General features: G+C 45.1%; 1 protein-coding gene across 3 annotated transcripts in view; it reads right to left on the reverse strand.

Moving 5' to 3' along the window:
- The window catches only part of GABRB3 (gamma-aminobutyric acid type A receptor subunit beta3), a 202031-nt gene that overhangs the window by 106527 nt on the left and 81959 nt on the right, over nucleotides 1–13545 (reverse strand). The window contains exons 1-3 of one of the 3 annotated variants that reach the window (XM_059820947.1): nucleotides 9814–9893; nucleotides 9551–9642; nucleotides 9314–9381 (exon numbers count right to left, since the gene is read on the reverse strand). In XM_059820947.1, coding sequence (XP_059676930.1) covers nucleotides 9314–9381; nucleotides 9551–9642; nucleotides 9814–9893 — 240 coding nt within the window. Of the gene's footprint in view, nucleotides 1–9313; nucleotides 9382–9550; nucleotides 9643–9813; nucleotides 9894–13545 lie in introns of those variants that run through there. The other 2 variants (XM_059820965.1, XM_059820938.1) reach the window with 2 other exon arrangements.

Raw genomic sequence — 13545 nt, forward strand, 5'->3', positions numbered from 1 at the left:
GAGCTATTTTTAATCACACGGATTTGAGCTTGCTTTTAAAGGTTATCTTCTCTGTCCTACGTGTATTTCTATTCAAGACGCAACCAAAGTCTACCTGAAAAACCCTCCATAGTTCAAACTGTATACAAAATTTTACATGCATTAACCTGCTGGGTAATATTACTTAGTGCTGCTAAAGATCGGCTGTGTACCAGTCCAGCACAGTCTTCTACTTACCTTCAAAAAGGCAGGTTAAGGAGGAACAATAGGTGGAATTCATCCCAACGTTAACTAAAAACTGAGCATCTGTCCTAGGACAGTCAACTCCTCTCATCGTCTTCTCCATCCCATTACCCTGTTAGCACCTCTAGACAGGCAATTCTGGAGGGCCAGTTATTCTTACTGTCTTAAATACCTGTCTTAGAACAAAAAATACTGTCTTATGGAAGTGCTTCTCTCTGTTAAAAGGAGCTCTGATGATCAGCTCTGACTGGATGCTGGTCATACCCTGGATAACCTATTTAAAGCTTGTGAAACAAACCGTATTCAAGGACCTAACTCCCACTGATACAACCATCCTGTACAGAGCTCTGTATTGACACAACTTCACAGCTTCCAGAAACTGTACTAACTGCACCAGAGGTACCTCTGGCATCTCTGCAGAGTGCTGTATTGTGCCATGGAGACATACCCATGAACTAATGAAAATTCAACATTCATGTTAGTATAAAGAAAAAAGTCATTAACTGCTATTGAACTGCCAATTATCCAGTGTACCTGCAGACCTCCCAGCACAGCTGTTTTACCTTCCCTCTCTGCTGTATGCAATATTACATTCATATTGCAGGTTACATTATCACAGCAACCTGTAACCGCTTCCTAACTGCTGAGAGAACAAATTATTTTGCCAAAATTATTGGTTCAAATCCGTAAGAGTGAATAATGAATTAGACATGCCTAGACTTGGGGATTTTTTCCTTGCAATCTCTGTAGTTATAAGGAACTGTGAAATTCAATTACAAATATTAAATGAACTCTTCTTTTGAAATTATTCTTCTTCCAGCTATTTTTTATGACTCTGTGTCATAGGGGAGAAAAAAGGAAGTTTGTCCTGGATAAGCTAAAATCCCTAATAGTAACTAAATATTATTCAACCTCTTCCACTGAAAGTTTTTATTATCCTTCAGTATTGATGGATTGCACTTGATACTACCCGAGTTTAAATTCTTTATCTAATCAAATCTTTATTAAAATGAAAATTGTGGGGAGAAGTGTATTATTACAAAATGATCCTAATGCTCTGCTGACACTTAAACAAGTACTCTCTCTCAGAGTCTTGAGACTCAGGAATTCTCAAGTTACTAATCATGGGAGGTTGCAGGAGTACACCAGAGAAGTATTAACATGTGTTTATTTTATTCTTCCCTAAGCGTCCACTACCAGCCAGTATCAGAGTCAGGACACTTGGCTGGGTGGACCTTTCGTCAGATGTGTCATGAATGTTCCTGTGTTCTTATGTTGTCTTCCGCCAAGCATGAGATTGTCCGCTGTGCCTTTATCAAATCGCTAAGTTTTCTGTATGACTACAGACATTAAATTACCTGAATAAGCACTCAGTGCATGAATAAAAATCGTCATATAAATAACACTCTTTCCTTTCTCTCTTTTCTTCTGTCTTCAAAGGAATGGGAAAAATTGCTATGCATAGAGTAGGTATAAATCCATAACAGTTTTTGTGAATTTTCCACTCCTGTATAACTTATATGAGTGTACTTCTTCATTACTTGGGCATGATGAAGGGTTTACTCATGGTTACATGCACAGAAGTCCTGACCTTGTACTTTACGACTCATTTTTTTATGGACAGTATATTTGAAAGGACATACATGCGACACCTGTTGTAATCAATGCAAAGATAGAGAGAACACGATGAAGATACATACACAATGTTGGTAACTAATGACATCTCAGATGGCATGGCATATCCTTATGACACTGGCATATGTTACAAACGACCTATGGGAGGGTTCTGATCTTCTGCAGCATCACCAGGAGACCAGCAGGGGCATTTGAACCCACACCAAGACACACTTGTGTGTACAACTCAGGAGAGCACTGACAGAAATTATAATTAAATCAGAGCACAGGTTCACAGAAGTACAGTGCTGGAAAAGATCTCAAAGCATCAGCTAGCCCAGCCTCTCCAGAGGCAAGAGCAACACCATTGTCTAGTCTCTTACTGAAAACCTGCAACAAAGGAGATGCTGCAACAAATGTAGCTAGGTGAAAACTAATCTGAAATAAATTAATTTTTGCAGGTCTTACTTCAATTGTTTCTAAAGAGCAGCTGATCATTCTCCTCTCACCACCAGCTTCCTACATACTGGGAAATTTATGTCCTCTCTCCATCTTATTTTTCAGTGCTAAACAAATTCATTTACTTCAACATTGCCGCATACGTCCTGTTTTCTAACTATTTTAATTAGAAACATTTGTTTCCCCTCCTTACACCTCCTGTTCATTTCCATCTCCCTGAAAGACAGTGCAAAAGCACTGGACACAGCATTCTTGCTCAGGCTTCACTAATGGCGGACAGAGAAACCCCTGTGTCTTGTGAATGATGCTTCTATTTATGTACCCGAGAGTAAGATGCATCTTTTTTCAATTGCATTGCACTGGTGGCTTGGATTAACTTTTTCACTTGCTTTAGACTCTGCTCCAGTAAAACCTCCACATCCTTTTTTTCTACACTGCTGCTTAGCCAATACTCTCACATTTTAAGTACTGGATTCTTCCTTCTTTACAACATGTAGCACTTTGTGCTTGCCCCTTCTTTATTTAGGGCCATTCCTCTAATTTGTCGACATCATTTCTAATTCCCTTTTTGCCCCCAGAAACATTTGCAATTATTCCAGATTGATGTCATCACAGATTGTATCTATTTCATCATCCAAGTCAGGATGATTCAACATTGGCAGCTGGAACTCGCTTTTAAAAAGCCTATTGCCACCTCCCAGCAACATAACTACCTCCTTGCCTCTGCACAAGCAGGTATTTCTTCCCCTTCACAGCAGCCACTTTCCTCGGCAGATAAGCAGAAGCCTGTCATCAATTCCCTTGGCCAAACAGGAGTCATTCTCATATCATGCTGTCTGCTACAAACACTTCTCTCTGTCAAGAGGAACTATGGAACATGACCAGAGAGGAGAGACAGAGTGAGGCAGGCTGGGGGAGTTCCTGGGTACTGTCCTGAGGAAGAAAAACGGATGGGGACAAGAGAGAGGATTAGAAGGAAGGATACTCTTGCTCTCTGGCAACTAGAGGGCAGGTAACCTGCTAAGACAGACTGTCCTCCAGGAGCAGTACCCGTTGCTGCCATCTCCTAGTGGATGGCTGCTAGCTCATCACCAGCACAGGGATAGCACTCTTCGCAGGGTGATGCTAGCCTCAGGAGATGCTTCCCTGCTTGGGCAGTATTTCTTTCTTCTTCTTTTTTCCCTCCTATCTATTAAACACATACTTTTATATATATATATATATACACAAAATTATTTATATGGTCTATCTGCCATATCTATTTAGTATGATCTACTAGTGTCCCTAAAGTACATTAAATTATAAAATACATAAAAGCAAAAATCAGTATATAAAGTATATATTCTAATTTATACACTTGTGATTTGTGATCGTTATAAGCACTGCACACATGAATCTTCTTCTAGCTAGAAAACTTGTGTTTGCAATAAAAATTATTATGTAATCACTGTATTAGTACAACTCATTTAATTTCTCCATCTGAATCTTCAAAGCAAAATATGTCACAACTCAGTTATGATTTCCTGCATGAGGTAACTTTGAGATTCTGTTCGCAAAGTGTTAAGAAAGTAGCTGTTTATGGCAGGAAATACAAGTTATGTTTATGATAGGAAACATAGGTTACGTTTCACTGTGCCTAGCTGCAGCCACTCAAAAACTAACCGAGTTGCCTTGGCTCTCTCCATAGCCATTCAGGAAAGATGGACACCTCCCAGAAAGACAAATCCTTCCATCTTGGAAAAAAAAAACCAAACCCCACAGATGTCTAAGATATCTCTTACAAATTAGTGCCTATCTTCTCCTGATTCCAGAGGGAGCCTGGAGGATGAGCTTTGGCTGGACACCTAGGGAACAATTCACTTACTTACCTAAGCAAGGGTGTCAGGTGCCATTTTGGATCCCCTGGATTATGCAGGACCCCTGCACAAGGCTGGCAGGTACAGCACAGGATCTATGGGAGTCACCTACCCTTCTGGAGAGGCAGCTGGAGTTCAAACGCGATACCTTGAGGCACTTAAAATATCTAAGAAGCACTATTAAAGTGTCTTCTTTATTTTAAGATAAATAGCTCTCTGGACTCCATCACCTGTACTGATAAGAATAAGACTCAGTTGTTTAAACTTCAGGAGCTGATGTCATGTCTAACACATGTCCACAGAGCACACAGACATGGCAGAGGACTTGCAAGAGATCTGCACCAACCTGGACTGGAAATCGGAGGGCAAGTACGATACCAGGAAATCAAAATGACAGTAGACACCTTTGCCTAAGCAGGCACATTCTGTTCTAGATCCCCATTAACTACAGTTGCAGAGTTTAGCAATCCAGCTCACATTTAGACATCTAATTGTCTGCATCTCAATTGACATGAGCTGGATCCCACCCCATTTTTTAGACATCTAAAGTAAGATGTGAAAAATCTCATCAATGGAAGTATGAAGGTTCTGCACCTTCAGTACTGCAGGTGAAGTATGAATTAATTCATCTAAAAATAATTATTTATACATCACTATCTAAGGAAAGTAGACAATATTTGCCCTCGGTGAGTAAGAACATTAGTTGACCTTAGAGCAGCAACTAAAACACAGTTTGTCAGAAAGGTGTCAAAATTGCTTTGAAAATCATCAGGCACCCAGTGCAGTCCATATGCATACTTGCAGTTTTATAATGGAACATATGTAAAAATAAAAAATTACAGTGTTAGCATAGAACAGATCACAACTTTTTCAGAAACAACAACTTCTAAGTTTTATGGTCTGACTTTATGTCAAACTAATTTTCTGAGTACAGTATTCTCAAAGCAGCAGGATAACTATATAGCCAATGGTACCTCCTGGGGTTTGCTGGTTTGAGTTTAATTTTATTGAAATTAGAACCTTTGAAAAACTCTGGATGAACAGCCCTGAAGTCCCCTCTATGCACAAAGAGAATGCAGACAGCACTAGAGAGAGCAGTAGCACAAGTTTTCTTTCTTACAGGAGATTGTACTATTCTCTGAAAAACATTATCTCTAAGGAGAAAGATTCATTTTTGCACTGATCCCCTTGTTTTCTCTATCTACTTTATAAGTTTACCTCACATAAACTATAAAACACATCCTAAAATAGTATGAAAATGAAAGCACAGCACCTTAGTCTTCCGGCTACAATAATGAGTTTAAAGAGGGGATTATGTGGAGACTCAATGTATTGATTATTTAACTTCCTGAGGATAAAAGACTGAGGGAGTATTTGGGTGCTTGAAAATTATATGCCTGGAACAAACGCATTTGATTCACAGACCAAATGTTGAACAAGAATCAAGCTATTAAAAACACAAATTGTGGATACTGACTGATCAGAAATAGGCTCACGGACTAGTAAAAAGCACAAGAACTATTTCTTTTTCAATTCACATCATCTAAGCAAAACATACCTCTACACCACAGAAAGTACAGAACACAATCAACCCAAATCATGTAAGATGATAAATTATAAAGCTAAATTATTGAAATCTGACAACAGTAATCTTCCATACTCTTTATTTGTAAAATGACTTACAGTATTTTCTCAGTATTACATCTGTTATTATTGATTAGTATTTTGTTGGAGATGTACATTACTGTACATATTACAGGCATTTACAGCAGTTTTAAATGCAATTATTGGAGGTATGCACAAAAATAGGTAGGTGGTTAAGTACCCAATTACAGGTATAATTTGCAAAATAGGCAAATAATAATGGGAAAGCATGCACAGATAAAGCAGGGAAATAAAGCACATATGGAGATATACACATATATGCATATATGTATGTGTAGGTCATTAATATACTGCAGTCCTTCCTTGAACAATGCACTTCTTACATGCAACTTCATTAATTCATTCTTGCTACCATCTATATAACTCAAAGTATAAATATCAAAGCATATTATTTTTACTTCATAAATGTTTAGTATTTTCAGTATGATGTAAATAGTATAGCAGAGTAACAATTTCAGTAACACTACTCAATATTTTCAAGACGTTATGAGATCAAATAAAAACTGCTTATTTAAAACTTCTCGGTAAAACAATTTGATGCTGTGCAGTCCTGATACCTGCATCGGTCCTCCTGATCCAGCTTAGCATTTCAGCATCGGAAGTAAAGAAAAATGTTAACTGTTCCATGCAATCTGAGGAAGATGCACATTACTACTCAATAAGTCTATTCTAAAAAATAGCTACAGGTAGCCTGGATGCACGGAGGGCAAACGATTTTTAATAATTTTCAACAGAAAGACTAAAAATACACAAATAAATTTTTATAATGCTGGAAAGCCAAATGAATAACTAGTAACTGAAGATCCATAGAGGAATATATTATATATAAGCTTACAGTTTGATTAAGAATATAAAAGAGTATGATACAGGCTGTAATTCTTGTTGCAAAGAATTGTCATCATATCACTGAAAGCTATGTTACAGGCTGCCTAGAAGGCAGTATAATAAAACTTGCTGTAATAACTTTTTATTTATATTCATAAAATTGAAGAATGTTAATTCTCTGGTTATTTTATTTTTAATATAGAGATGAATTTTAACAAGGTAATTTATAAAAGGTTACACCAATGTCTAGATTTAAATCAAAGGAATTAATGTCCATATACCACAGTTCATAGAGAGAAATTCTTGTAAGACATTTCAATAGTTGATGAGGCTAAAGGTCAATGCTCACAATATCTGCTTGGAATGAAATGAAAGAATATGTCAAAGATTAAAAGTTTAGTTGGTAATCAGCATGAAGTTCAACAGCTATGCCTCAGGTCTTCAAACTAACTGTGACTTTTTTTTCCCCTCCAAATTACTATCTTAGAATGTATACTTCAGTAATCTTGAAAAGCTCCTTCTGTTCATCCTTATTCATTGTTTCTTGGTATTTACTCAAGAATCTTTGCAGATCAGTATAAAGTTACCTAAGAAAAGTGGACGTAATCGACTCAGGCAGTACTTGAATATAACTGTGCATAGTCAAAGATGACTTCTTTCACAGGGGGAAGACAAACTCAGCTGAAAGTCCGGTTGTAGTAAGGTGTTCATCAACCAGAAGACCCTTCTGCTCAGTTGTCATGAAGTAAATTAATAAAGTTTTTGTAACAATAGTACTTTAACAACTCCCTTCAGAAACATGTATTTGTTTCTGTTGCAAGAGCTGTATTGATATTCTTCAGACTTTGCATTACCCCATGAGAGGGCATGGAAAAAACCTCTTCACTTCTTTAGAGCTCTAGCAACTAATGGGAAACAGCGGGCACTGACTTGTGGGCCATCTAGTAACTAAAGTAATTGGTATGCTGGCTCACTGTCCAGGAGAAAGTGATGGCACCCATCCTCCTGAGGAGCTCCTGTCTTATCCAAGATCTAATTACCCAGTCTAGCAGCACAAGCAATGTAATTACTTACTCTTCCTTATACCCATGCTACAGTGGGTTGGACAAGTTGTTATTTAAACCTAGCAGGCTTTGCCACAGCTGGGGGGGGTGGGGGGGAAAGGCACAAAAAGCACCATACATACCCTCATTTTCTTTCCAGTCTCAGTCTGCCTTTCTCTGATACTTATTGTCTATGTGGCACTTCACAAAGCGTTATATACTAATTTAATGCGTAACGTAGTGCTTCCCTAAATCTGGAGCATAGCCAAAGGTGGGGAAGGTGGCAGTGAGGATAGTGAAGTCAGACTTTTCAATTACTCTTCAAAGACTCAGCTTCCATTTTTTTTGAGAAGCAGTCGTACAGGTACAGAAAAGCCTGTGGAATATACAAGGTGTGTCTGCAGCTGCCTGAATTTGCAGGAAGCCTAAAATAAACTCTTATAAGTAAAAACTATCTCACTGGCCCTTGTGAATGAGTAGAAAGGCAGACGTTGGCGGCACTTTTAACTGCAAACAGGTAACTGTACCTCTGTTAAAAACATTTTTTAAAAGATCAGAATTAGAGCAAAAGGTTTCTATCTTAGAATTTTGGGTAGAGCAGGTGAAGGAAGGGGCAGGATTAATGAAAATGCACAGACCATGTATAAAGCCAAGCTATGCCAGCTGGTAACACTTCAACAGTCCATTGAAGGAGGGGTAGTGCTGGTGTTAGTGTCTTATTTACTGAAAGAGAGCTCAGGTTTCTAGTGTGCAGAATTATTTTTAATGCCGTAAATGTAACTACAGCATCGCAGAGCAGGCTGGGTTTTTTACCTCAGGTTTACAAAAGGAAAAATCTGAGATACAGGGGGAACGAGGAGTTTGCTCAGAAACATGAAAAATCCACCTCAGATTTAGGATTAGGACAAGAAACAGCAATTCTACCTTCCAGCCCCAAACTACCAAACTGCACAGACCCAGGGACCGAACTACAGAAACACACTGACCACCTCCCTTTTCCTCAGTGAACCTGACAGCCCCCCAACAGTACCACTTTGCGAAGCAACATTACAATTCCTCCAAAGTCCATACACAACCGCGCCTGCTCTAGATGCTCAACAGTAATTAACACACTTGCACATGTCAGAGTTTATCCACCGACAAGCTGGGTTGTCGGGAAGCCTGAACGGCGCAAGAAGCGGGGAGACGCCGACAGCCGCGGCCCTCCGCCACCGGCCCCGGGAACCCCGTCGACCGCCGCCGCCCGCCCGCCCCGCTCCGCATCCCGCCGCCTGCGGGGCCGTGGCGGGTGCCGGCGGCCCGGCGGAGCCCCAGAGAGCTCCGGCCGGCGGCGCCCGGGGGGGAACGGGAGGGGGATGTCAGGCGGCCCGGCACCCCCGGGCCCGGCCGGGCCCCGCACACCCGCGGAGGCGGCCGCCGGCAGCGAGAGGAGAAAGGGGGGAAGGGGGAAAGCGCGTCTCCGGGGAAATAAAGTTTTCAGGCAGAGAGGGAAGCGCTCGGCACCCCGCGGAGCTCGGCCGCCGCCCTCCCAGGCAGCAGAGAGTTGGTAAGAAGCGAGGGACAGGGAACGGGCGGCCGTGACCCGCCGGGCGGCAGCCCCGGCCCCGGCCGGGCCCCCCCGCTACTCACCATGTTGACTTCGGAAACCATGTCGATGCTGGCGATGTCGATGTTCATCCCCACGCAGACGGGCGGACCTGCGGGCAGAGCAGACCGTCACCCGCCGCCGCTCCGTGCGCTGGCGGCGAGAGGGGCCGCGGCAGCGGGGGCGCGAGAGCCGGCTCCGCCGTGCGGGAGCGGCGGCAGCCCCGGGGAGAGCGGGGCGGGGGGGCGCTCCGGGCGACGAGCCCGGCCAGGGCGACTCACCTCCAAAATCCGGCCGGAGGCGGATGTCGTAGCCCTTCAACAATTTATCCACAGTTTCTTTCACGAAGGACATGTTGCCGGGATCGTTCACGCTGTGGGGGCGAGAGAGATGGGGAGGTGTCGGGCGGGGGAGGCAGAGGACGGGGTGCGGGGGACCGGGGGCGACGGCGGGAGCGGGAAGGGGGGGGAAGCGCATCAGCTTGTTCTCCTGGCGAAACGCATCCCGTGCCGCCCCGCCGCCGCCGGGGCACGCTGGCTCCTACCTCTGGGCGCAGCAGACCACGGCCACCAGGACGGGAGCGGAGAAGATCCCGAAGATCCTGCCTCTTCCAAAGCCCCACATCCCTCCGCTCTGCGCTCCCTCCGCGCAGCAGCAGCAGCAGCAGCAGCAGCAGCCGCCGCCGCCGCCGCCGCCGCCGCGATCCGGCTGCCCCGGCTACCGCTGATGAGGAGGCGGAGGCGACAGTCCCCGTTCTCCCCCCCCGCCCTCCCCCCCTAAAAAAAAATCCCCCACCCCCTGCCCCAACACCGCTGCCCGGGCCGCGGGAGCCGCCCGCGCACCCGGCTGCGCCCACCCCGCGGCCGGACGCCGCCGAGCCCCGGAGGAAGCCGCCCTCCGCCGGAGCCCGGCCGCCTGCCTGCCCTCCGCCCGCCGTCCTCACACGCCGCCGCCCGCCCTGACGCCTTCCCGCCAGCCGGGAGGGGAGGGAGGGGAGGGCGCCGCCGTCCCTCCCGGCGGAGAGCCCGAGGAAGGGCGCCGTGGGGAGCGGGGCTCGCCGGGACCGGGGCCGGCAGCAGGGGGCGGCGGCTCCCCCGGCGCCGCCTCGGAGCACGCACGCCCCGCCGGCCCCGGCCCCGGGGCACCCGCCCTGAGCTCTGAGGCGGGGGTGGCCCCTCGCAGCCCCCGCGGGGGGCTCCCCGCCGCCGGCTCCTTCTCTTCGGGAGGGCGAGGGGATCCCGGGGGGGGGGGGGGAGCGGAGCTGCCGGGCCAGGGCAGCCCGCCGGGCCGCCCCTGGAGCTGGGTGAGAGGGGGCTGCCCGACGCTGGGCCGGGCTGAGTGGGTGCAGGCCTGGCCTCTGCCCCGGGGCAGGCCGCCTTCTCATGCCCCTCGGCCTGCCCCAAGCGGTGTGACTGCGCCGGCCTGCCCCTTGGTGTGTCCTGGGGGCGATGCCAGGTGGGAGGCCGCTGGGGCGGGCGGCTGCCGGGGCAGGAGAGGGAGCTGGGCTGGGAGCCCTGCTGTGACCCGCACAGGACCAGAGGGGTCCCTGCCACGGCCAGGGGTGCGGTGTGCCTGTACAGGTGTTGGGCCTGAGGCTCCTTTCAGCCATGCCTGCGAGGATGCCATCAACACAGACCTAGATCATCATGTTTTGCCAGGCAAACGTTATGTGAGACGGTAATGAAGGGAAACTGCACTGGTGCCAAAGGGATGCACAGTGAGAGCTGTCTGCTCTCTGTTGTGTTGCCTGTGAGCTTCTGGGTGCTCTTAACTTTGTATAAAACATTGGTTGGGGTGGAGACAGCACAGTTATTATTGTTAACCTCCTTCCAAGTTAGTTAGTCCTTTCAGCAGGACTAATTGGCATGGAAACAGAAGCATGCTGACTTGGCTATATTGCCTTTGGTTCCAGAGCCAGCTCCTTCTCAATGCTAGACCTCTTCACCATGCTCTACCAATGGTGTAAACATGCCCTTAGCCAGCTCCTGGTTCTGGTTACATTGCAATTGGCTGCTGGTCCATCACAGAGCACAACATTTCACTAGTCAAGGGAGAAAAACAATGTCTTTTTTTGCACTTTTTCTCTTACCACCTGTTTTTCCTTCTACATATCCTCTTCCCTTAGAGAAACTGCTAGGAAAAGGATGTACACTTGAGGAATGCTGGTGAGAAAGTGTGGGCGGCTTTTCGTCTCTCCTCAACAAATTCTTGAAAAGAAAGACAAGTTCAGTCCATGGCATATGTCCTGACCTTGCTGCTGTTGCAGTTAATAAAGCTCCAGTAAAAGAATGAGCAGGCTCAGTTTTAAAAATAATATAAAACCCTATAGGCAATGAGGAAAAATGTAGAGAAACTTAGTGTTGCCAGATCTTGTGATTTCATTTTAAGTCTTGCAATATTTGGATTTTTTAATAGTGCCATAATTACTATGATTATAAAGTAAGTGAAAATCTTATCTTTCATTTTAAAACTAATAAGGCTTATGATGAAAGCTCGAGAATTTTGACATGAAGCATACATGACTCAAGGGCTCAAAAATGAAAAGTCAAATAATTTTTATATGTATATATAAAAGTGATTTGAGGGCCCTGGATCCTGATTTTTTTTAATGCTATGGATGGGCAGTATTGAAGACTAGTTCTTTCAAAGACTTCAGAGAAAGTGAATTTAGGGCAGGGTACCAACTCAGCTTTCTCCCCCAAAGTGCTGAAAGTATTAACACTGAAGAAAATATTTCTTATGAAGAATTTAACGTGGTTTCAAAGTGCATTTAAGCACTAATAACTTTTCTTAAATAGATTGTTGGTTTTATAACAGAAATAAAAAATTTTGCAGACCACTACTTCTGATTAACGCGCTATCCTGGTACTTTGGAAACACATCTGAGGTAGGAATGAATCAACAGTGCTGTAGAGTCTGTCATATTTTATCACTTCATTTAAGTATTTGTCTTCTTGATCTTTCAGAGCAACCCTTTCCATTTCCTTGTGGGTAGTTTAAAGATAATCCAGGTTGGAGCTAATGGGACAAGGAAGTAGTTAGTGGGTTATGGAGCATTTCTTCTTTGGGATTTTGGATTCATTTAGGCTTAGCAGTAACTAAAAGATGTTAGAAATTATAGATGATCAATGAATTTCATGAAAGGTAAAAGTCATCTTGACTTCTCAGTGATGTGGCATTTACAGTGAAAATACACTTCGGGTTTTGCCGCAGCAAAGACTCAGAACAAAGCTTCTGTGGCAATGGTCTGGAGGTAAGACCCAGCGAAGCCCTGCACACTGCAGAGTATTTAAGGAAATAATGGAAGCAAAGACCTTGGGGGAGCTATTTAATGTGTCCAATAGGAAAAAAATGGGCACAGAAGTAGACTCCTTTTGCTGCCCCAAAATTTGCCACCCTGACTTTTCTCCTGGAATTAGGCTCCTAAACGTCTCCTTTCAAAAAGCAAACAGGATATTTCAAGGCATCACAGGAAGGAGTCTGGGCACTTTTAATCACTAAAGCAAAGCACCCAGTCAGAGCCTGCAGGTTCTCCATCCGAGAAAATCCCAAGGATGTATTTCCTGAGATCAGTCCAGACTACAGGACCTCGGGGTAAGGTTTTCACAGAATCACAGAATGATAGGGGTTGGAAGGGACCTCTGGAGATCATCTAGTCCAGCCCCCACACCAGAGCAAGTTCACCTAGACACCACTGCACAGGAATGCGTCCAGGCAAGTTTTGAATATCTCTAGAGAAGGAGACTCCACAACCTCTCTGGGCCGCTTGTTCCAGTGCTCTGCCACCCTCAGAGTAAAGAACTTCCTCCTCATGTTTAGATGGAACTTCCTATGATCAAGTTTGTGCCCGTTACCTCTTGTCCTGTCACTGGGCCCCATCCTCCTGGCACCCACTCCTTCAGTATTTATGAGCATTAGGAAGATCCCCTCTCAGTCTTCTCTCCTCCAGACTAAAAAGACCCAAGTCCCTCAGCCTTTCCTCATAAGAAAGATGTTTCAGTCCCCTAATCATCTTTGTAGCCCTTTGCTGTACCCTCTCCAGCAGCTCCCTGTCCTTCTTGAACTGGGGAGCCCAGAACTGGACACAGTACTCCAGATGCGGCCTCAGCAGGGCAGAGTAGAGGGGGAGGATAACCTCCCTCGACCTGCTTGCCACACTCTTCTTGATGAACCCCAGGATGCCATTGGCCTTCTTGGCCACAAGGGCACATTGCTGGCTCATGGTCATCCTGTTGCCCACCAGGACTCCCAGGTCCCTTTCCACAGAGCTGCTTTC

Source organism: Gavia stellata, chromosome 1 (assembly GCF_030936135.1).
Source record: "Gavia stellata isolate bGavSte3 chromosome 1, bGavSte3.hap2, whole genome shotgun sequence".
NCBI lineage: Eukaryota > Metazoa > Chordata > Aves > Gaviiformes > Gaviidae > Gavia > Gavia stellata.